The sequence below is a fragment of the Coenobita brevimanus genome, chromosome 30 (genome assembly GCF_032717465.1).
Source record: "Coenobita brevimanus isolate Jiangsu-jjx chromosome 30, ASM3271746v2, whole genome shotgun sequence".
NCBI classification, from domain to species: Eukaryota; Metazoa; Arthropoda; class Malacostraca; order Decapoda; family Coenobitidae; genus Coenobita; species Coenobita brevimanus.
Window position 1 is genome coordinate 29531215 of NC_136983.1, and position 23280 is coordinate 29554494.

General features: G+C 43.9%; 1 protein-coding gene across 1 annotated transcript in view; it reads right to left on the reverse strand.

Moving 5' to 3' along the window:
• The window catches only part of LOC145395274 (uncharacterized), a 181590-nt gene that overhangs the window by 113452 nt on the left and 44858 nt on the right, over positions 1-23280 (reverse strand). The window contains exons 3-6 of the mRNA XM_080268954.1: positions 19643-19804; positions 6048-6210; positions 1216-1337; positions 473-578 (exon numbers count right to left, since the gene is read on the reverse strand). Of these exons, the coding sequence (XP_080125080.1) occupies positions 473-578; positions 1216-1337; positions 6048-6210; positions 19643-19804 (553 nt within the window). The remainder of the gene's footprint in view (positions 1-472; positions 579-1215; positions 1338-6047; positions 6211-19642; positions 19805-23280) is intronic.

Consider the following 23280-nt stretch of genomic DNA (forward strand, 5'->3'; position numbering starts at 1 on the left):
GCAAAAAAGGTCAGGTATTAGTGAGTGAAACAATGCTTATAATGCCTATATTACTGCTTGAAAACCAATATACTCTTGTACTACATATAAATTCGTACCAAGTAAATAAATAAATACCGTTTATGATTGGTGTGAAATAGTTATCCTCCCATAGAACTCGTTTTCTTTGGTGCCAGCCTGATAGAAAACCCAGTAAGGTAAGGAGATACTCCTACCTGTAATGAGTATTTTAAACCTCAGGTGAGCGATTCCTCTATGAATTTTCGATGTTTCTCACCAAAAGCGAAGGTTTGAGCCAAAAAATTTTTTTTCCTAAAATGGTCGGGATTGGGGGGAGTCAGTGGTGGAAAAGTGGTCGGGATGGGGCGGGTTAATGTTGATAATGGTGTTCATTATACTCTGTACGCTGGGAATATCATAAACACAGTCTATGTGGGTTCATTACCTTTCCTTAAATGAAACAAACACTTACATGAGGGCTGGGAGAGCACAGACGGTGAGTAATATCCGCCAAGAGTTGTAGGAAAAACTTGCATTTACAAATCCAGTATCATATGGAATGGTGACCAACGCAAACACTGAAAATTCAAACAGTAATAATTCACATGGAAATCCAGAGAACAAAGTACATTGCACTTGTCGGGACATGAAAATTCTTCTACCAGATACAGTCATACTGTAATCTGACCTTATGAAACTCAGAAACTATGTATTATTAGTATTATTCACAACACTATCTCGACTAGCTATTAAATGAGGTACATGTGAACCGTGAAATATATATATATATATATATATATATATATATATATATATATATATATATATATATATATATATATATATATATATATATATATATATATATCTTTGACGATTCTATAAATCTACGTAATTACAGTAGAAAGGTAGCACAACACTGCAACGATCAACGGTTACTGAAGTAGGTGTATTATGCTGTTTCGTATCAGTCTATGGACAAATAACTATATTAGCTAACCCATTTACCTAATGACACCAAACTGCACTAACCAGCCTTCCTCCAACCCACTGCATAGTAACTTCACAAAAATAACCGTCCTTTACCATACACTTGCCCTAAGTTACTAGATTCTCCAAACCAGTCTTTTTACAGTCAGCTGCCTTAAGTCGCTACATCCCTTATTCAGGCTACCTTCATTCAACCTTCCATATTTATCAAATCCCACTACGTACCTGTCCCAAGAATTTTGCCAACCGTCCAGAAACTGTCAGCGAAACTCAAGGCTCCCCCTCGCCGATGAGATGGCTGGAACTCACTAAGGTATACTAACTTCGCAGGGATGCCGCCTCCGATACTACACACAGGGAGTGATGGGATGTCTCAGACAGGTGAACTTATGGAAAATCTCAGGTGATGAGATTATGGGAAATGCATTAAGTGAAGAAGAAGTTTTTCTTTTTCGTTTCTAATTCTTGTCCCAGCCACTTATATGTAAGTTAGCTTAGCTACAGCAGGCCTAGTATTAGCAAACCAGGTCGCTTCTGACTGGCAGGGCATGAAAGAGATAGGCAATGGATGCAGATTAGGGTGTGGATGATGATGTTCAGATGGCCTGGGACATAAATGATAGAAGGGGATGAATAAAGGGTTAAACGCAGCAGACTCAGAGAGACTGAGAAAGGAATCCTGTTGGTGACTAACATTACATTCTCATACTGGTAAATTTTGATGGTGAAAAGGATTTACATTCCTGCTTACCAGTATGAGATTATCTTATGAAGAAATACAGCTGGCACTGGTTCTCCAGGTGAGGTTACTGGGTTTGTCTGTCATGGTTACCAATGACAAACAACAAATACTGAACTATAGATCTGTGCATTTCTACTGTATGACTGTGAAATGTGAATCTGTGTGATATTCGGTAATTTCACAATGTGTTGTTGAACTGTTGTCAGGCACGGCGTTAAAAGAGGCAGGGTATGATATACCGTATTTTCTCTCTCTCTCTCTATCCTCATCTTCGTCTTCATGAGCCGTTTGAGTATCCACTGAAGGACCGGCCTATCCCGACCGAAATAGGGACGATACAGCCAATATATCTCCACCAAGTGGCTTAGGCTGTCTAGTAGAGATTGTATGTAGGGTGAGAAGTGCTTGTAAGTGTGATTGCAGTGTTGTAGTGGCTTTCGATGTGTGTGTAGTCTGTGAACCAAGTGTAATCGGCCTGCGCAAGCTGACTGGGTGCAAAAATACTTTACAGTATGCGACACTGGTTCAACCACAGCACCCCTGGTGTCCGCCAATGCAGTACATGGCCAGGAGAACGCTTCCAAAGTTTTGTACCCTGGTGGGGCGCGAACCCTTACTCTCCAGTGTACGAAAACGCACACTTTACCACAGAGGCTCCATATATATATATATATATATATATATATATATATATATATATATATATATATATATATATATATATATATATATATATTAGTGCTACTGTACTGCGTCCATCCATCCATGATCAATCATCCTGACATTTAAGATGAGAGTGACCAGCCACACTCATCCCTGAGTGACATTACGTGAGCAATAAACCCCAACCATTCCTTGGATATAAACCTGCATGGGCTCGATACGATTGGAGCACCTGTTTCAGTCTTTTTACAATATACTGGAAAACAGGCAAAGTTCAGAATTGGCAAGATTATGACTGTAAAATGCAACAACGCCTTAGATGTGTGATAAGATCATAAGAATATCAAATGCTACAATGTAAAAATGAAAACTAAGCCAATAATTGTATGCAGTTACCATTTATTTTATGGTCATAACAGCACTAAGTGTAAAAAAAAAAAAAAAAAAAATTGTGGTTGAACACGAGGAAAAGGCAGGATATTTTAGCTAGCAGCTAGCACTAAACCAGCCAAGCTGGCAACACTTACCAGCTGACGAAAACAACGAAAGTCTCTCTCTCTCTCTCTCTCTCTCTCTCTCTCTCTCTTGTCATAACAGAGTTTAATAGTACATTAAATTTTACGAGAAATAGTGATGGAAGCTGAAATTCCGGACTTCTGGAGAGTTATTAAAGTTTCATGAAAACCGGACGAAGATTTTGACATCTAAATGCAGGACATGTCCAGGAAATGCGGGACGTATGGCAACCCTACATATATATATATAATTCACCGGGTCGGTCAGGCTCACGTGTTGGTTGTGATCATCAGCATTTTACCTTCCTAGAAGAGACCTGGGAGATTATATAGTCCGATCTAAGGGCAAAGCCTTGACCTTCACAAACGTACACACCCATCCTCTTGCTCTAGGGGGACAGTGACCACCCTCTTCGTCAGTGGAATTTTTCATATCCCGAGCCAGGCGCGAACCCCCGTCTTAGCAGATGCTAAACGAGAGCGATACCACTGAGCCGGCGAACTGTGTGTGTGTGTGTGTGTATGTGTGTGTGTGTGTGTGAAGAGCAAGCCAGACAGCTTTATCGATGGTCATGTAGGTAGATTAATTGATAGATAAACAGACAGAAACATAGACTTATGGATATAGGCAACAAGTACAATATTTACCCAGTCGTATGTATGCAATGCATATATCAAAATACATCTCATTTATTATTGAAATTTTGCCATTGGATATTTGTCAGCTATGGAAATTTCGGGAAAACTAAGATGATTCCAAACGTCTAACAAGGGTATCCTTTTACGGGGACGTTATTGATGCTGTCTACAGTTGCAATAGTTGCGCCCATGACCGCCAAAATTTAAATTAATTAGAAGTACTTAATTCAACATGGCGGAAACATGATGGCAAATGACCGTAAAATATTTACCTTCTACAACCATATCAGTATTATCTACAGTGGGTCGGGTAGGTGAACAGAGTAGGGCAGTATGGGTGAGTGGACAAAGTGGGCAGGATTTGTGGGTGGGTGGGTTGGGAATGGGAAAACAGTTCCATGGGAAGTAGGTCCATGGAGAGTGTATCCCTTGGGAAATGGGTCCAAGGAGGAGCATAGGTCTAATGGGTAAAATGGGACCCCGGGGGTCGTCTCCCACAGATGGGTGGCTACCCCGGGTCCTAGGCAACGTCGATATGTGCAGTCTTAGTTTTTCATCCGGCCAACACCAGGTGAGTTTTTACATATATTCAGACAGGTCTTTACCTCTAAGTTCAAACCAAGAATTACAGTACAGAACTGAGTGCTTAGAAAGGACATGTGTGGTCATTTTCGTGGTAAGGATACTCAATTACTTCCATGTTCTAGAACTTTCTCACACATTTTGGGAGACCTTTTTACCATAGTGCAGAAGAGTGGAAACGTGTCATGATGACGGTGATGAGAAGCAGTTTGATAAAGGTTTGGAACATACTGCCACCAGACTGGGGAATATAGTATTATGTCTAGTTCTGGACAAGATTTAATGCCAGCATTATCTCAGTTGCGCTAAGGTTGTAAATACGAACTTTAACTTCACATGACATTAATACATGCGCTCATGATAAGTAGAGTAGCGGCTGTGTTTTATGCAGTGTGTGCTAATGGAAAGGTGAAGGATCAGTAAACTTACTTTACTGAGAAGGAAGTCCCTTGGAACTCAACACACTTAGCCCTGGGGTCCTTCCATTGCTGGAAACATTCTGTAAAGTCAGTTTTTGGGATCACCAACAAGATCTTTATCGCATGTGTCTGTATCTCGTTTGTGTCCCTAAAGCTCGACCGTTTCAGTGGCATCTACATGTTAAGAAACAGCCATTACTCGCAGGTGAGTACGGAGCATACTGGACCTGTGTAATCATGTGTTTGACCAAAAAATCCTGGATGAGATGGGATGAGTGGGCTGAAGCATTGTCTTGGTGAACCTGCCAGTCCTCTGTCTCCCACAATTCTCGTCTCTTTCAATGTACTGCATTCTGTAGATGACGAAGAACTTCCATGTTCTACGTTTTCTTGATTGTTTGACCTTTTGGTGCATACTAGTAATGAACAACACCCTGGGAGCTGGAAAAAATACACTGTCAACATAAGCTTCACCTTGCTCTGAACCAGCCGTGTGAAACAACCATAGCTTCATTGCCAAAAACCTGTCGAAACTTCGTGATGGTTTCAGACTGTGTGTCACCAAGTTTCTGACAAAATTTGATGCAATAACATTGTTCGATTCGCTTGGTCATTGCAGCACAAAATGAAAATGTAACAAGCAAGAGGAACACGTCCTCAAACACATGTTGTGCAACAGCGATTGGGCTTTGTGGGAGCACGGAATATATTCGCCCATGGGCTCAATGATTCAAGGTCACGCTCCAGTGAGTCACATCCCCTTGCTCCTACTGGTTTATGGGAAAAAAGATATGGTCGAATGTTTTTCATGAAACGCAAGGAAGATGGTGTTTGAATTTATTTCTGTGAATAGTTTTGTATCTCATGAATGCTTACTCCATTTTAGAGACAAAAAAAATCGGCACGTATATTATGTGTAAGTCTGATTATTAATTTTCGTGCAGATCGATCAACGGTCGTGGTCACGGGTCTAAATCAAAGTAAGGGGTGTGGCACTAACTCACGATGTTTGATCCAATGTCAATCACACTTTGCTAATATACTGTGTATGGAGATAGGAAGAAGTGATTCAGCTTTTGTGTAATGGATAAGGGGTCACAGTTACAAGCCAGAGTCAAAGTTCAGATGCTGTGCCAATGTGATTCCTGGGCCACGATTCTGGGGGCCCCTGAGGCGGCACAAAACCCAGATTATATGCTTTCTAAGCGATTTCTTAGGGTTAGAGAGGATATTGCCGGGGGGGGGGGGAGCGGGTCCCAGCTCACACAGTTGCTTCCCTTTTAGCCCTAGAGCATGAAGGGATTGTGGGGCGATATTTGTCTCCCGTATCTCAAGGACTGATAAATTTGCTAACGTTCAGCGTAGTAAATGGTTACCTGGAGTTCAGAAAATTACTCAGTTTGTCACTCATTGGAGCCATCAGAAGGAGACAAGACAGTGAGTGAGCAAATGGTTGACGACCAAAACACAACAGAAAATCGGTGGAATTCCACTCACCCAAATCCACATATGAAGCGAAAGGCAAGAAGTAATCCATACGACTGGACGAGTGATGATGCCAGCCCAGCTAGCCCATTGATCAGCAGCGTTATGATCATTATTGAACGCCGGCCGTAGATGTCACCCAAGCATCCCAAGATGAAAGCCCCGAACAGCATACCTGGAATACAGAACCATTACCATTACAAGTTCACGAAATCCTTCTTATTATAGTCAGTCGCATATATACCCTTCCATCATAGATGTAGCACAATATTATTAACTTCTGAGCACACACACCAACTTTCCCTTAAGTGCGCACACACACACACACACACACACACACACACACACACACACACACACACACACACACACACACACACACACACACACACACACCACACACACACACACACACACACACACACAAACCATAACCCTACAACAACCAAATAAATTCTACAACCACTGATGTTCTCACTATCCAAGCTAATAGTGATATATAATGTGTTCAGGGAGAAACAGTCGTACCGTATGTAATATATTTCACATATATAAAATTAAGCGTATGTAACTTGCAATACTTTGGTGATAGAAACTCCGTGTACAAACAGCTAGATAAGGAGTTTATTACAAGCTCACAGTAAAACAGTCTACCCGTGTCGGCTGTCTGCTTAGAACTCATGCAATAACGCCGTCTTCATGCGTGGGAAAGCATGCTGACCTAGCAAACTTAGTGGGGGCATGTATGCATTGGGGGGGGGACATATACACATCGGGGGTAGACATATTGTGGAGGGGGTACGCTACTTCCCCGGGTAGCTGAGACGGTGTCTCCTGACACCGGGAGTTAAATGGTGTTTGATTATAGGAGTAAGGCAGGACCGGGAGGTTTGAACAAGGGACAAGTATGATACAGGGGCAGTAGGGGAGACATGGCAATGTTGAGGGGAGGGAATTAGAAGGATATATACATATAAGATATACAAGGAATAATAGGTACAAATCCAGTAAGGGTCGAAGGTATATATAAACATAATGGGATTTACACAATAATAGTTTGATACATGATAAACAAGGAGTAGATATGAGAGTTCTAGTGTTGTTCTTCCTTCATGTTTTTTTTGGTGTGTTTTTTTTTGTATTTTCTGTAGGATACACTGGCACGCAGTAATGCATGAAAGAAATACCATCATTGTCTAGGAGACAGAGTGCTGTTCACAGTTTGGTTAATTGTTAGATGGCAATGGTAGTCACGGAATGCGAGGGCACTAAGTACGGGGAGTTTCTACGTCGTGTGTAGGGCGTACTATGCCTGTAGCGACTCTGATTTCCTGGAGTCGACGTTCCATTTTTCTGACACAACAATGCACTGCACAGATGATGAGTAGAAAACCTATGAAAGCGATAACCACAGGAGGAAACACAACTGTTGGATGAACCCATGAATGGCTGAAGGCCAGAGAAAATTGATCCATAATGAAATCACTGTCATTAAGGAAGGTGAGCATGCGCAAGTGAGGGGAGGTGATGGTAATGTTGGCAGAAGGTAGGGTTGAAGGCATGTCGATTGGTTGAAAGATGTCATAGGAGTGTTTACGAACAGCTTGGTGATAGCGAGTGGCGTAAGTGATGGCGGACTCTGATTTGACGGTACAATAGTCAGGTGCTTTGTAGAGACCACTAGCGGGGACGGAGCGAACGGAAGAACCAGGACACATGATTGTGACAGAGATGGGAACGGCAAAGAAGAAGTACTGGACATGGTTGAGGTGAGCATGGTGGACCGGGAGGTCAGGAGCTGGGACAAAAGAACAGGCCGAGTAGATGGAATGGTTGCGAACTAAAGCAGACTCACAGGGTGTGGCACTGCTAGGGAAGATAGCGAAAAGGTGGGCAGCACAGAGACGAGAGGTCGGAGTAAGGGAGGAACATTGCTGGAGGTCTGTGGAAGAAAGGAAGGCAACGGAAAGAGGATCATGGGAGAGGAGGAAATATTCTGAAGGAACAGAGACCTGTAACAAGGAGTTGTTGAGGCGGAAAGGGAAGGGAATGATGTGGAAAAGGTTAAAGGTTATGGCAGAACGGAGAGGAATATGGACGACGACGTATGTAGTGAGAAGAGTGGCTTCGAGAACAGGATAATAATATTCAAGGGAGGAGTAAGGGAGGACTGGGGAGAGACCGAATGTGGAGTGAGCCCATTCCAGGACAGAACGAAGAGCTGAGACAGGTACTAAGTCGGCAGTGACACGTCCATTGATAGCATCGACCAGGATACGAATCAAGGTAGAGACTTGAGACAGGAGAGAGTCAACGGCCAGTTGGAGATTATCCATGTTGAATTTGAGGTAGAAGAACTGAGAGATAACGTTGAGATCTGAAAGGTGGCGTTGTAAGATATCGGTGAAATTGTTTAGAGTGGACGTGACTTCATTGAGTTGGGTTCTGAGCTTCTGTAACATAGGGTGTTGGATTTTAATGACTCAGCGTTGTGATTCTAGGGCTGAAGCTAAATGAGTGAGATCAGATTTGAAGCCAGAAATGTCACGGGCTGTAGCAACGCCAAACAAGCCACTCAGAATCTCACCGCCGAAGTCGAAAAGACCTCGTTTCACACGAGAACAACCCACGGGTGTCTGAATGGAAAATGTGTCATGGAGCTCAGTGAATCTGTTACTTATGTATTGCAACTGCCAGGAGAGTGGGAGGAAAAGGTGATAGAGATACTCATTCGGGTTGTGTGTCCCCATGAGGGCCGTGAGATGGTTCCTGATTCCGTAGAGCTGGTGCGCGTAGGCAGGTAGGGCAATGGCTACGTCGGCCAGGGGCGCAAGATCGTAGCGCAAAGAGGCGATGTCGTCGATAAGCATTACCTCGCCTCCCGAGCCGACCAAGGCCCCGGGACGTACTCCACCATCGTCCTGACCTGACCCAGACCCTAGGATGGTCAGCACTGCCAGCAGGGAGATCGCTAACATCATACCTAAAAAATCAGGGTAGAGTTAATGGGGGAGGTCGTGAAGAGGTTGATGGGCAGAGCGCAGTTGGGACCGATATTGATTGATTGATGAATGAGCAGGTGGAGGTGGAGAGGAAGGAGACTGAGGGATAGGTGGAGACAAGGTAGACTGAGGGATGGGAGGAGGGGAAGAGGGGGCAGGAGGTTGTGGAAGTGACTCTTCCAACACGAGGCCATGGGGTGCTCGCTTTAAGTCATCGACGTGGACCCATCTGGTGTCCCTAGTGGACAGGTCCTGGAGGTGAAATTTGTTGCCTTGTTGAGTGAGGACGCGGTAGGGCCCTGTAAATTTGTCATCCAACTTAGAGGAACGCGTATGGGAATGAGCAAAGACAAGATCGCCTACACTGATAGTGATAGGAGAGGCGGACTTATGTTGGCGCTGCAGCATGTCCTCCTGAGAGGAAGCCAAAGTGGATTGGACATACTGGTGGATTGTCTGGAAGTTGGCCAATTTTAGTTTAACATAATCATCCATGTTGTAGATGGGTTCTGGCTTTGAGGATAAGAGAGAGTATGGGAGGTCCTTGCCAAAACCAAAGAGGACGAAGAAGGGAGATTCAGCAATGTATGCATTGATGGAACTATTGATGGAGGATGCCACTTGGGGAATCCAGTCATCCCAGGACGAACTATGGGAGCCTAGATGTCTGAGGCACTCTAAGATTTTACGGTTGTGGCGTTCTACAAGGCCATTGGAAGCCGGATGGTTAGGCACGACATTGCACTTACTGATATGAAAGTGGCGACAGATCTCATCGAGAAGGCTATTGTTGAACTCTGTACCGTTATCAGTAAGAATGGTATGAGGGGTACTGAACGGGCAAATTACGTGATCTACAAGGGCATGTACAATGCTCTTCGCGGTCTTATCAGAGAGGGGAACGAGGACACAGTAGCGGGAGAAGTGGTCGACCGCTACGAACAAGTACTCAGCGCCAGATTCTGTGAGAGGTAGTTTTAAGAGATCGATTGAGACAGTTTCCCATGGTCGTGATGGGATTGGGTATTGTAAGAGAGGTGCTGGTAAGCCGGTTGATCCTTTGTGGCGGTGGCAGGAGAGGCAAGAGTCACAGTGGGCATTGATATCGCGGCACATGGTTGGCCAATAGTATTTGAGACGTGCTTGGCGCAAGCATCGGTCTTTACCTGGATGGGAAGCTTGAGGAGTATTATGAATAATATGAAGAACCTTTGGTACCAGGGCAGTGGGGACAACAAGTTGGCGTACTTCGCGATTGGGCATATCTTTGCCTGTTAGCAGTGTTTTCCTGTACAAGAGATCATCATCTAGCATGAACTCATCTAGTGATACTGGCAGAGTAGGTAAGGTCGAGGCCAGATTCTAGGAAATAAATGACTTTGGACCACATGGGGTCTTGGCGTTGAAAGTTTCGAACAACTTCTGACGTTAGTGTAGTATTTTCAGTTACTTCAGGCTGCAGTGATGTTATAGCTGCTGCTACGTGACGTGAGAGTGCGTCTGCGACTACATTCAACTTGCCTGGTACATACTGAAAAGTGGGATTAAAGTCCTGGATGATGACAGACCATCTAGCTAACCTACCTGTTAGGTTGCGATTTTTGAACAAATCACATAGTGGAAGGTGGTCTGTTTGGATATGCACTGGATAACCATAGACTATATCTCTGAAATGTTTCAAAGACCAGATTACTGCTAGCGCTTCGAGATCTGTGACACTGTAGTTACGTTCAGCGGTTGTAAGGGTGCGACTAGCATACGCTATTATGCGCTTCCTTGATGCTTCATCGAGTTGCATCAAAACGGCACCAAGTCCAGTGCCTGAGGCGTCTGTGCAGAGAAGGAAGGGTGTGGTATAATCAGGGAACGCTAGAATAGGGGCATTTACAAGATCTGTCTTTAGCTTTTCGAAAGCCTGTGACTGGTCGTTAGTCCAAACAAAGGGCACATTCTGCTTGAGTAAGTGGGTCAGAGGAGCGGCGATCTGCGCGTAATTCTGGATGAAGCGACGATAATAGCCACTGAGGCCCAGGAAACTTCGTACAGCGTCGGTAGTGGTAGGTTCTGGGAAGTTAATGATCGCCTTAGTTTTATCCTCATTAGTATGAATGCCTTGTGCATCTACGACATGGCCTAGGAATTTGATTTTCTTTCGCAGGAAGTCACATTTACTGAGATTGATTTTCAGGCCTGCGAGCTGGAGGCGTTCAAAGACTTGCTGGAGTTTGGTAAAATGATCAGGGATGGATTTACTCACATCAATGATATCATCTAGTTAAGCAAAAAGAGAGTGTCCCATCATACCGCTGAAGACTGAATGGATAAGTCGCATGAACATGGATGGAGCATTTCTCAGACCAAAAGGGAGTCTCTTAAACTGAAAATGTCCGGAAGGGGTGCTAAAGGCTGTAACTGGGCGAGAGGACTCTTCCATTTCGACCTGCCAGTACCCGCTGAGGAGGTCTAAAGATGAAAAGACTACGTTATTGTCACCAAGGGATTCTAGCAAATCAGTGAGGACAGGTAGCGGGAAACGGTCTGGAACGTTGACAGAATTGATCTTACGATAGTCGACTAATGGTCTAAGGTTGCCGTCCTTCCTTGGTACTAAGAAAAGTGGGCTATTCCATGGACTGACGGAGGGTTCAATAATGTCCTGGTCTAACATGTTCTGTACCATTTGATCTGTTTGCTTTCTCTGGCTGTGAGGCAATCGATACGCTGGTATGTAAATCGGCTGAGTTCCTGGGAGTAGTTCAATCGTATGTTTGACAAGGTCTGTTCTACCCATCGGTTCACCGGGTAAGGCAACCACGTTTCTGTACGAGGTCAGAAGGTCGAGGAGTTGAGGCGTATGTTCTGGGAAATCTGTGCAAGTGAGATGTGAGAGCATATCAGGTGAATGCGTCGGCGCAGATCCCGTAGAGTTAATAGTACATACACCGATTGGCATAGCATCAGTCTGAATAGTAGGAATTGAGGAATCCTGGCACACCTTTACGGTCGCTGGGTATACTAGGAAGTCTCCAATCTTTACACCACTTTTAAGTTTTAGTGGAGCATTTGTGACATTGAGCAAGTACAGGTAGCATAAACTGTCCTCTAAGACTGTACACCACGCTGACTCATAAGTCAAGCCATTCACACAACACGTCTCAGGTAGGGTTAGTACATCCACTCCTTCTTTCACACCGGCAACACAAACAGAGACTTTGGTGAACTCATGCGGTAACAAAATTGTGCACGTATTCGTTACTGCACGTTTCGTCTCTGCGTGTTGGAGAAGATCATTCAGACTGTGTGAGGTAGGTAACTGAGACATGTCTGAGTCAGCGATAGTGTTGTCGGGAGAGGATGTAAGAGCCATGTTCGAGGGCTGAGATGATGTATCAGGAGACATTGAGGAATTTATGTCCTTGCTCGCAGTCAGTAAAGGGATGATCTCTGTATTCTCCGATGATGATAGTGGTGGTTTGGGCTGGGTTGGACTTTTTGGTAGTGATAGGGACAGAGGTAATTGAAGGACTGATTTGATCGTAAGAACAGGACGGGGACATTCCATAGTGTAAACCGGGAATCCAGAAATGTCTATACTACCACAAGTAGGTAATAATGCAATGGAATGTTGTGCCATGGTGGAGAAACCAATAAGGGCATCTGCGGGATACTGCAAGTCATTAGTGACATGAAATTCAATGAGGATAGGGGGCAAAGCTCTGTGGAGTTTGACTTCAAGGGTGACTCTTCCCTTAACCTTAAACTCTGAGCCGTTAACACCACATAGGCGAATGTCTGGTGGTTCTAGGAAACTGACGTGGCTGTGATGGCGATGAATAATTTGTAAGGAATTTTCGGAGATGAGATTTACTATAGATCCTGTGTCCAAGAAGAATGACGTTGGTATGTCATGACTACTTCCGAGAATGACTAAACCCGAGGATGTTATGGGACCTACATGGTGGATGGGGAGTTGGGTTTCTGGTTCTACGTGATATTGGTCCGATACGGGCGCGGCGCTTCCCCCGACTGTGGGCGGTTGAGGTAACGACATTCCTCAGTGGTGTGAGTCGTGCTTGATTTGTGGTATTTGCAGTGTGGACGACGTGAGCGGGAAGGCGTACGCTGTCTGGTTTGGGAGTGAGGACGTCTGTATGTACGGTCGCAACTGGATGCTCGATGTCCAGGATGACCACAGTACCAGCAAAGAATCGAAGATTGTCTGTTCCGTCGGGCGCTAGATTGATCACGACCTGCGGTAGGAGAGCGATGTGTGGCAGGTCTGCCGCGTGTGGTGGGACGGGAGCGAGATTGGTCTGGGGTAGTGAAGGTGTGACAGACTGAGGAGGCCAAGGGTTGGGTGTTGCCCTGATGCGTGTAGTTCGAACCTGTTCTTTCATGAATGGCTTTAGTGACCTGAATAATTTTATCTCCTGGATTGAAACCGATTTCCAAGGCTAGCTCTCGCTGTTTAGGAGTAAGCCAGTGAAGGAATCTCAGGTAACCAATTAAGTCAGCAAAGTTGGTGAGTGAAAGCATTGGAACGCCATTCTTGTCTTCTAACCATTCGTGCCTACCAGTAATTGGAGCATCTCGCTACTAGTTGCTTTCATGGCGGCGGCAGCTTCGCGGAGCTTGGCATATTGCGCTGGGACGCGCAAGTCCTCATCTAGTTGGTTTAGGAGATTAATGAATCCCATGAGAGACGCGGTATTTGAATGCTGGCAACAAAGGCTGATGAGTTCCGTACGAACATCAGCAAAGGTACGAATGCTATCGAAATGTCCTGCACGGATCGCGGATCCGATGTCTGATTTACCGTGATGCAAGCGACTGAGGACGTAAGCTACTTTGAGCGATTCCTCGGTAATTTGTCTATTATTTATTTCGGTTTTGACTTCTCTGAGGAAATCATAGACAGACCAAGTTGGGTCCTGGCCGGTAAATTTGGGACGATTGGCATCGTCGAGATAGATAGACTGTGGAGGGTTGGCCATGGCTGGAAGTGCAGAAGTGGCGGGAGGAGAGGTGTGGGAGAGAGAGAAGGCAGTGGCAGTTAAGGGCGAGGAAGACGGGGTATGAAGGGAGGCAGGAGAAGTAACGACAGTGGAAGGAGTAGAGGAAGAAGAAGGGAGAGTAGAGGCAGGAGTAGAGGAGGAAGTATCTGGATTTACGAGGGTAGGACGGGTAGTAAGTGATTCTGCGGGAAGTGAAACGGGAGTCTCAGGTACAGGGCGGTGGTACTCTTTGCCACTTCGTAAATGAGTGATTGTGTTAGAGTCGGCAGACGGGGTATGAGCAGGTGATGTTTCCGGGTCGAGAGGGCTGGTGGTAAGCGGTTGACGGGGAAAGTATGACATTTAATGCGGCAATGGAAGATGAAAGGATGAAGATGGATACGTAGGTGGAAATGTATAAATAACAATGAGAGAATGGAATACACTAGGTGTGAAAATATGAATGAAGGTGCGGGGATGAATGGTTTAAATAAAATGCGAAGGATGAGATGGATAATAAATAACGTAGGTGAAGATGAAAACGGGGTAATGGAAATGAGATGGAATATTTACAATAACCAATCTGTAGAGAAAATCGAGGATAATCTCTAGAGAAAGGAAAGATATACTATAGTTACACAGTAGAAACGGGAGTGTCGAGATGTATGACGTGCAGGGTGGTTGGGCGTAGCTGGGCTGGGGCGGGGCGGGGCGGGGCGGGGCTGGGCGACGGGGCGGGGCGGCGGTGGAGAGACAGCTGGGCGGAGAGGAGAAGAGACGCCGCGATGAATCACCGGCAGGGAGTGGCGGTCTTAGGAGGCTCCGTAATGCAGACCAGATGCAGGCGACGGCGGAGGCCGGTGGTGGGTGGTGAGGCAGATGTCGGCGCAAGGCAGGTGTAGAGCTGGTGAGTTGCAAATGCGAGAATGGTGGTGGGCAGGCAGCGGGCAGACAGTGATAAGGGGCACCGTGGGGGCAGGAGATATGATGAGTCCGGAACAGGTGCTGGGAACAGGTGCAACAGGTGCGTAGGTCGGCGACGGCGACACGTGCGGTCAGGAACAAGGCGTATGGGTGCGGTTGTTTGAGAGGTGAGCACTGGTGAGAAAAATGGTACACTCGAAAAGCACAGCCAAGGTATGACCCCACTAGAGGCACGGAGGAGGGGCGAGGCTGTCAGATGCGAGACGTCATGTATCTTGTTGTATCACTAAAAATCCAAGGAGGCGGTCAGAATGTGATGGTTCGAAACACCGCTGCTACCAAATGTAACTTGCAATACTTTGGTGATAGAAACTCCGTGTACAAACAGCTAGATAAGGAGTTTATTACAAGCTCACAGTAAAACAGTCTACCCGTGTCGGCTGTCTGCTAAGAACTCATGCAATAACGCCGTCTTCAGGCGTGGGAAAGCATGCTGACCTAGCAAATTTAGTGGGGGCATGTATGCATTGGGGGGGGACATATATACATCGGGGGTAGACATATTGTGGAGGGGGTACACGTACAACATACTATATTTGTAGGAAGCCCGTCATCTTCGAGTAATACGGAAGTGCTTCAAGAACAAAAAACAAAATCTTAAAATAACTTGAAGTAAAAAGACCAAAATACGGTCCCATGAACTATGATGCAAAAGCACTTCCCAGTTAGAAGAGGCATTTAGAGAGTGTAACACCTGTGCACTACAATCGAGCCAAATCTTTGATCTTGCTCTGTAACCCGAATTTCTTCATCCTGAACTGACAATCAACCTAGCCACTGAGATAAGCCCGAACTGTAATAAAAGTGTTTAAGTTGACCTTACCCCGTGACCATGACCTCTGACCTATTGCTTCCAAATGGAAATTGTACCAAGTTTAGTTCAGATCAGATCAAAACTATTTCATCTGAAGGGCCGAGACTTTGGCATGTCCCCGTGGCCTTTAACTCAGACCGTTCTCAATAGTAAACCACTTTACCATTTTTTGTCCCTCAACCCATCCACTAAGTCTGCTCAAAAATCGGAATCAAACTGGCTGAACTGAACTTGTTCTTAATCTGGGATCTATGACTTTCTTCGGCTAAAAATAATCACCTGTTCCTCTGATGGCCCTCAATCGTTGACATATTGGTACAGTTCCATCCAATAATTTTCTCCGTGCTGATGCAAAAAACATAAGGACAGAAATACAAAACCAAACATATATATACAAATAAAACATATTTTTCCGAGGTTTACAAACCAAATACAAGGATTAAAGGTCGGACGAATTGGTACAAAAACACTGCTGTCCCGACAACAGAATTTTCAGTGACAGGTGAAAGTGAGACATAAAGGTGAGGAAGTACAAGCGGAAATGTTAATCTTTGATCGGAGTTATACAATCGAGGGGACATTTTACTATTTGCATTGTTTTATGATGTTCTATTTTGTTTTCAGTTTTGCAGACCTACTTATGATGTCATTACCTTTCTTATTATCTATTTTAGTTGACTGATTCAACAATCAGTTTAAATGATCATACTCTATTCACTTTTAACACTAGGAGTATTTTCAGTGCTTTAATCTATCTATCTATCTATCTGTAGCCAGACGCCTTAATCCCTTATAGGGGAAGGTCACAAACAAATCGCCTCCATGTCACCCTGTCCCCCGCCGTTTCACTGCCCTGCTCCCAATTCACACACCCCTCTCTCATATACCTCTCCACTTCATCCCTCCAACTCATCCTTGACCTTCCCATCCCTCTCTCCCCCTCCACCTCACTCACATACACCCTCCTCGTCAGTCTCTCACTCTCTATCCTCTCCACATGGCTAAACCACCTCAGTGTGTTTCTCCTAACACTTCCTATCACATCCACATCCACACCACAACGCTCCTTCACATCCTCATTCGTCAGTCTGTCTCTCCATGTGACTCCATATGCTCCTCTCAAAAAACTCATTTCCACTGCTCTCACTCTTGACTGTCCCTTCAACAACGTCCAAGCTTCACTTCCATACGTTAGAGTTGGTATCACAATACTGCCATGTAATAACTTTTTCACTTCCGTGCTCACTTCCCTGTTTCTTATCACAGCCTTCAAGGAACCAGCCACCTACCTTCCTTGTTGTACCGCTTCAAGCACTTCACCCTTTAAACGTCCACCCTTACTTATCACATTACCCAAGTACTTAAACGTACTCACATTTTCCATTTCTTCATCATCCAACCACACTGTATATTCACTGACTTCACCTCTTTCGAAGACCACAATTTTGCTCTTCCCTACATTCACCTTTAGATTCCGTTTCTTACACACTCGCCCAAACTCATCCATCAAGCCTTGTAGCTCTCCTTCGTCTGACTTTAGCAACACAGTAGCATCTGCAAACAACAGTACAGGGAGTTTCCAAACACTACCCTCTCTCATCCACTGCCCTACTGTGAATCTCTATTATAACCCCATCCATATACAGATTGAATAACCATAGAGACATGACACATCCCTGTTTCAACCCAACCTGCAAATAGAAAAAACTCACTCAGTTCACTATCAACACGCACTGCAGCCTAAGCACCCTCATGCATACACTTCACAGCATTCAACAACTTCCCATCTACTCCATATATTCTTAATACTTTCTACAATCCTTGTCTATCCACCCTGTCATATGTTATCTCCAAATCCATAAAGACCGCATATAACTTCTTTCTCTTCTCTAGAAACTTTTCCACTAAAGATCTGAGAATAAATATCTGATCTACACAACCTCTTCATTTCCTCCATGTTCTTTTCCAACTAATTCCTCTGTCATTTCCCTAACTCTGTCAATAAGAATCCTACCGTATACTTTTCCTATTACACTAAGAGGACAAATGCCCCTATGATTACCACACACTTCTTTTTCCCCTTGCCCTTTATCTATCTATCTATCTATATACCTAGGCTGCTTCCCCCAAGGAAAGGGAGGTAGCCGAGACAGGACGACACACTCTCTATTTACTCATCCATTTAAACACATTCATTCACATCTTAGCCCCAAAGGGGAGAACGGACAGATCCTCACCGCACCACACCGCACAAGGGTCAACTGCGCAATGCAATCAGTGACATCCGCAGCAGGGCCCGACAGCAGAGCTGGTTTACCCCTGCCACATCATAACATACCCATCCCCTTACCCGCACCTGACATGTACAAGTGAATAATTATACCTGATTTCCAATTCTTCGGGACCGGGACTCTACCTTCCTCCCAGGCCAACCTGCACATCTTCCATATCCATTCTACTACTGTCTCTCCCCCATGCCTCAGCATTTCACCACACACTCAATCAATTCCTGGGGCTTTCCCCATTTTGACTTTATTCATTGTTTCCACAACTTCGATCCAACTGATTTCTTCCTGTTGTCTCACCTCCTTCCTTCTCCCAGCCATTCCCCAACCACTTATACTCACATTACTTTCATTCTCTATGTTCAACAATTCATTAAAGTTTTCTCTCCATCTGCTCACTTTATCCTCCCTTCTCAACTAGTAATCTACCATTTTTATCTTTCACTCCCCTACTGACTTCATTGCCACCCTGTCTGACTCTCTTTACATCTTTCCAGAATATTTTCTTACACTCCTTCCACTTGACACTCAAATTCCTTCCAAATTCCTCATCCACTCTCTTCTTACACTCTTACTAATCTTTTCACCTCTCTCTTCCTCTCTACATATAACTTTCTCTTCTGTCTCTCAACTTCTTCCACGCCCCTATTTCTCATCCATTCATTATGTGCTTTTTTCTTTTGTGCCACAAAACTGTCTCACCTCTTCATTCCACCACGCTGTTCCTTGCACCCCCTTTCGTCTTCTCTTCACCCCACACCCCCCCTCACATGCTGCACATATTTCTTCTGTCAGTATCTTGCACACACCTTCCACGTCCCCCATCTGCTCCAATTCATGTAGTATTTACCCAATCGATACCCCACTTATCTCTTATATTCTGCCTTTTTCTCATCCTCTTGTAACCTTTCCACTCTCTTTTCATCTACTCCTTCCTCCCGTCCTTCTCTTCTTCCATTTCTCCATTTTACTTGGACCTTGATTCTGACCACCACTTGGTGGTGGTCAGAAAGTCCACTCCCCCAACCTCATTATGCTCTTCCATCCATTACACATCTTCGCATCCTTTCATCCACACAAACATAATCAATCATTGCCTTCCTTTCATTCAGTTCACAATCCACCCTTCTCATCACTCGCCATGTATACCTATGGATCATTTTGTGCCTGAAGAGGGTATTGGCTATCACCAACCCACTCCCAGCACAAATGTCCATTAAAGCACTGTCATTGTCATCCATCTCTGTAGGCACACCCCACTCACCAACTACTCCATCCACCTTCACATTCCCTACTTTTCCATTCATATCTCCAATCAAAAACACTCTCTCATTCCTTTCAAACTTTTCCATGCACGCTTCCACATTTGTCCAGAACTCTTCTCTCACTCTCTTTGCACGATCTTGCATTGGCGCATAGTCGCACACAAACGCCCAAATAAAAAAAAAAAAGCATGGAAATATGTTAGACGGTACTTGAATGAAGTTTACCCAGTGACTAAAAACGAATATTCCAAGTATATCCTTACCAATGAGGCCCACAGAAGAAAGCCATCCCTTGTCTTCTGAAGTCATATGAAGGTCACATTCTGCCGCCGGCATCAGGATGGCCACACACACGATCTCGAGGATATCACTTGCGTTAGATAAACCCATTACGGTGACCAGAATGTAATGAAACATACCGTACCCTATAAAGAGAGGAAAAAGAAGTCTGAGAACTGGAAATCACTATACTGCTGAATGGTGTGACATTTCACCACCAAATGTACAAATTATCATTACAAATTATCGGACTGTCACACAGCCTGATGAGACTGAAAGAGTAGGTGGCATTTCTTTCAGTGCAGCACTATCAGTTATCAGACCTGGCAATTCGTCACAGGGGTTCAGTAGTCAACATGCACACAAACATATTAATATTTACTCTGGATGCCTTACTGACAAAGATATACCTTGAAAATGAAACAGTGGTAATATCAGGAATGGGGGGAGAATATACAGTACAGTTAAAAGTCTTGATATAGATAATTTTCGGATGCAAACTAATAATTCTGTATCTCGTCAGAATGTTATGTTTTCAGAATACCAGTTTCATGCTCTGTCACTAAACCACATCCACCTTCTATCCCACTTAAAGTCTTCTGATCAGTAGTTTTTTTGTTTTTTTCACCTACAAACAGCAAAACATTTTGAACTGATGTAAAATATATATTATCATTATCTTATTATATCAACTTTCATTGTTATAACTCAAATTTTTATATTCACATGGGATGCTGAGGCTCACTTCAAGGCTGCTGATGTCTCTTTCGGTATATAAATATAATGAAAAATAAATTCCAGATATTTTCTCCCCCATCCCCGCCGTGTCTCAGAATATATTGGGCTTCTGGGTTATGAGGTAATTTCATCCTTGGGTCATCATCAGCAAAGGGTACTTCAGCTTCCTACTCTCTCCCTTTACGTTGCTCTTTATGAAACACTGGGAGTATTACACATGGGCAGTATTCATCCCCTCCACAAACTGAGATTTTAAGTATCTGTGCTGCATGTATCACTGAATGGGGGTAAAACAGGGAAAGAAAGGCCAAAAATCTAACAGAATTTCATAATGTGTGTGTGTGTGTGTGTGTGTGTGTGTGTGTGTGTGTGTGTGTGTGTGTGTGTGTGTGTGTGTGTGTGTGTGTGTGTGTGTGTGTGTGTGTGTGTGTGTGAAAGATAGTTATACACAATCTCTCTCTCTCTCTCTCTCTCTCTCTCTCTCTCTCTCTCTCTCTCACACACACACACACACACACACACACACACACACACACACACACACACACACACATACACATTATGAAATTCATAATGTGTGTGTGTGTGTGTGTGTGTGTGTGTGTGTGTGAAAGATGCAGTTATACACAATCTCTCTCTCTCTCTCTCTCTCTCTCTCTCTCTCTCTCTCTCTCTCTCTCTCTCTCTCTCTCTCTCACACACACACACACACACACACACACACACACACACACACACACACACACACACACACACACACACACATATCAGGGAAGGAGAAAATAGACATAAATGATTACTTAACATATGGAGAAGCATCAGCAAGAGGCCACTGCAAAAAACTGCATAAGAAGAGAGGTGTTAAAGACGTAAGGAAATTCAGTTTCCCAAACAGAGCAATTGATCAATGGAATGCACTACCGAATGAAATAGTGTGTGCCAAAACAATTAATAAATTTAAGGATATGTACGATAAATATGGTTTAAGACATGGGACAGTACGAGCTTGACTTATTCCTGTAAAGATACAATTAGGTAAGTACAATTAGGTAAGTACACACACACACACACACACACACACACACACACACACACACACACACACACACACATACACACATTATCCTGTCGACAATTATGGTAATCATGGACAGCAAATTCTAAAGAGATGCTGCTGAGAAGAAAAGGCTCACTGAAGAGAAGACTACGATTATAAAGTACACTCCTTTATGAAAGAAAACTGTACTGAAGTTCCTCAGGGTTCAAGTTTCTATTCATCCCTCAGCTAAGGAGGTTAATCTTCAGTTCCTTTTTTTTTTTATTATCATTTTTCCTGATTTTTAAATACTGATATGTCTGATAATGCAGGGTAACGTGCTATAGTAGTAAAACAGCATATATAGGTTGCTTTCATAAGTATCTAGCTTCAGTGTCCCAGCTAACTGCGTTCATAACTTAGAACAAAAATATGATTAATTCTATTCGCTTTACCCAACAGTGTATCATTACGCAGTTAACTTCACTTTTCTCATACAGAGTATAGTTTGAGTAGAATAAACTGTATTGTAGCACAGGGAAGGAAATTGCCCGGTGTTATGAAGGTCTCAGTACCAAAACGCGATCTGAGCGTGGCAGCTGCAAGAGGTATGAGTATCAGTACCTTCTAACTTGTAGGTGTGAGACTCTGATATGGAATGAAAACGAAAAATCAGGAGTTAGAGAGGTGAAGATGGGATTCTAAAGAGATGTGTGTGGAGTGTGGAGAGTGGACAGGATAAGAAATAATGTTAAGGATGAAAGCTGTGAAGTATGGAAGCCTGTGGACAACAGATCTGAAGAGAGTGTACCTAGATGGCATGATCATATGGCGAGAATGGACTGACGTAGGATTGTGAAAAGGGTATATCTGAGTGAATTTCAAAGGGGGAGGAGGTGTGGGAGGCCTAGCAGAAGGCAGACAGATATAGTAAACGTGTGAGAAAGAGGAGTATAGACCCTGACGAGGCTAGGGAACAAACAAGGGATCGAGCTGGATGGAGAAATTTTGTGCGGAGCAGGAAGAATATATGACAAAGATTAGGCACCCTTTTTTTTAACTTGGCCTTCTCTGAATTGATTCTGTCTAACAGGAGAATATGAGGCTACGTGTGGGTAATTGTACCTGTCAATGGAGTCAGGATTTGGGGGGTCTGAATGGTAAATATGATGGGTGTGTGGCCAATTTCACAGGGCATGTTGTTGATTAGTTCTCCCACTAGCATACTCTTTGCTTCTTCTGGTTATCTGCACGCGACCTCGCCAACTTCCAGGTGGGGAAAAGAGACGGGATGATGATGATGATGATGAAAATGACGATGAATACAGTTTTACATTCACTTTTGCTTAAGAATCCTCTATGACACTTTCTCTTTACAAAATTGGGGAAGTCTTTTTGTTTTGCTGTTCTCACATTCAATTTACATAATTAGATGCCATGTCGGAATCTTCTCTGTAACAAACAGCTTCGAAAATACAATTAGGTCTATGGCTGTTTCTTTTTGTTTGTACATATTTCTACTAAAAAGAAAAGTATGGAATTGCCCGGCTAAAATGATCGAGCCATTACTGTCCTTAGAGTTTATGTTCAAAAGATCGTAAGCCATATCAGCAAAATTAGTAGCAAAGTATATGGTATCAAGTAATATTCCTTGTAAAGCTTAACACACAAAAAAGTTTCCTCAGTGCCAAACAACGCAAAAGCAAAAATGACAAAAGTCGATGGCATTGTTCGCGAGATTAACTGATAGGCTCTTTTAATTTTCAGGACAAAAAGAAGATCTTCCCTAGGTTGAAAAGGCCAGTAACAATAATTCCATCATAACACATCATACTTGAAGGGTTGGAC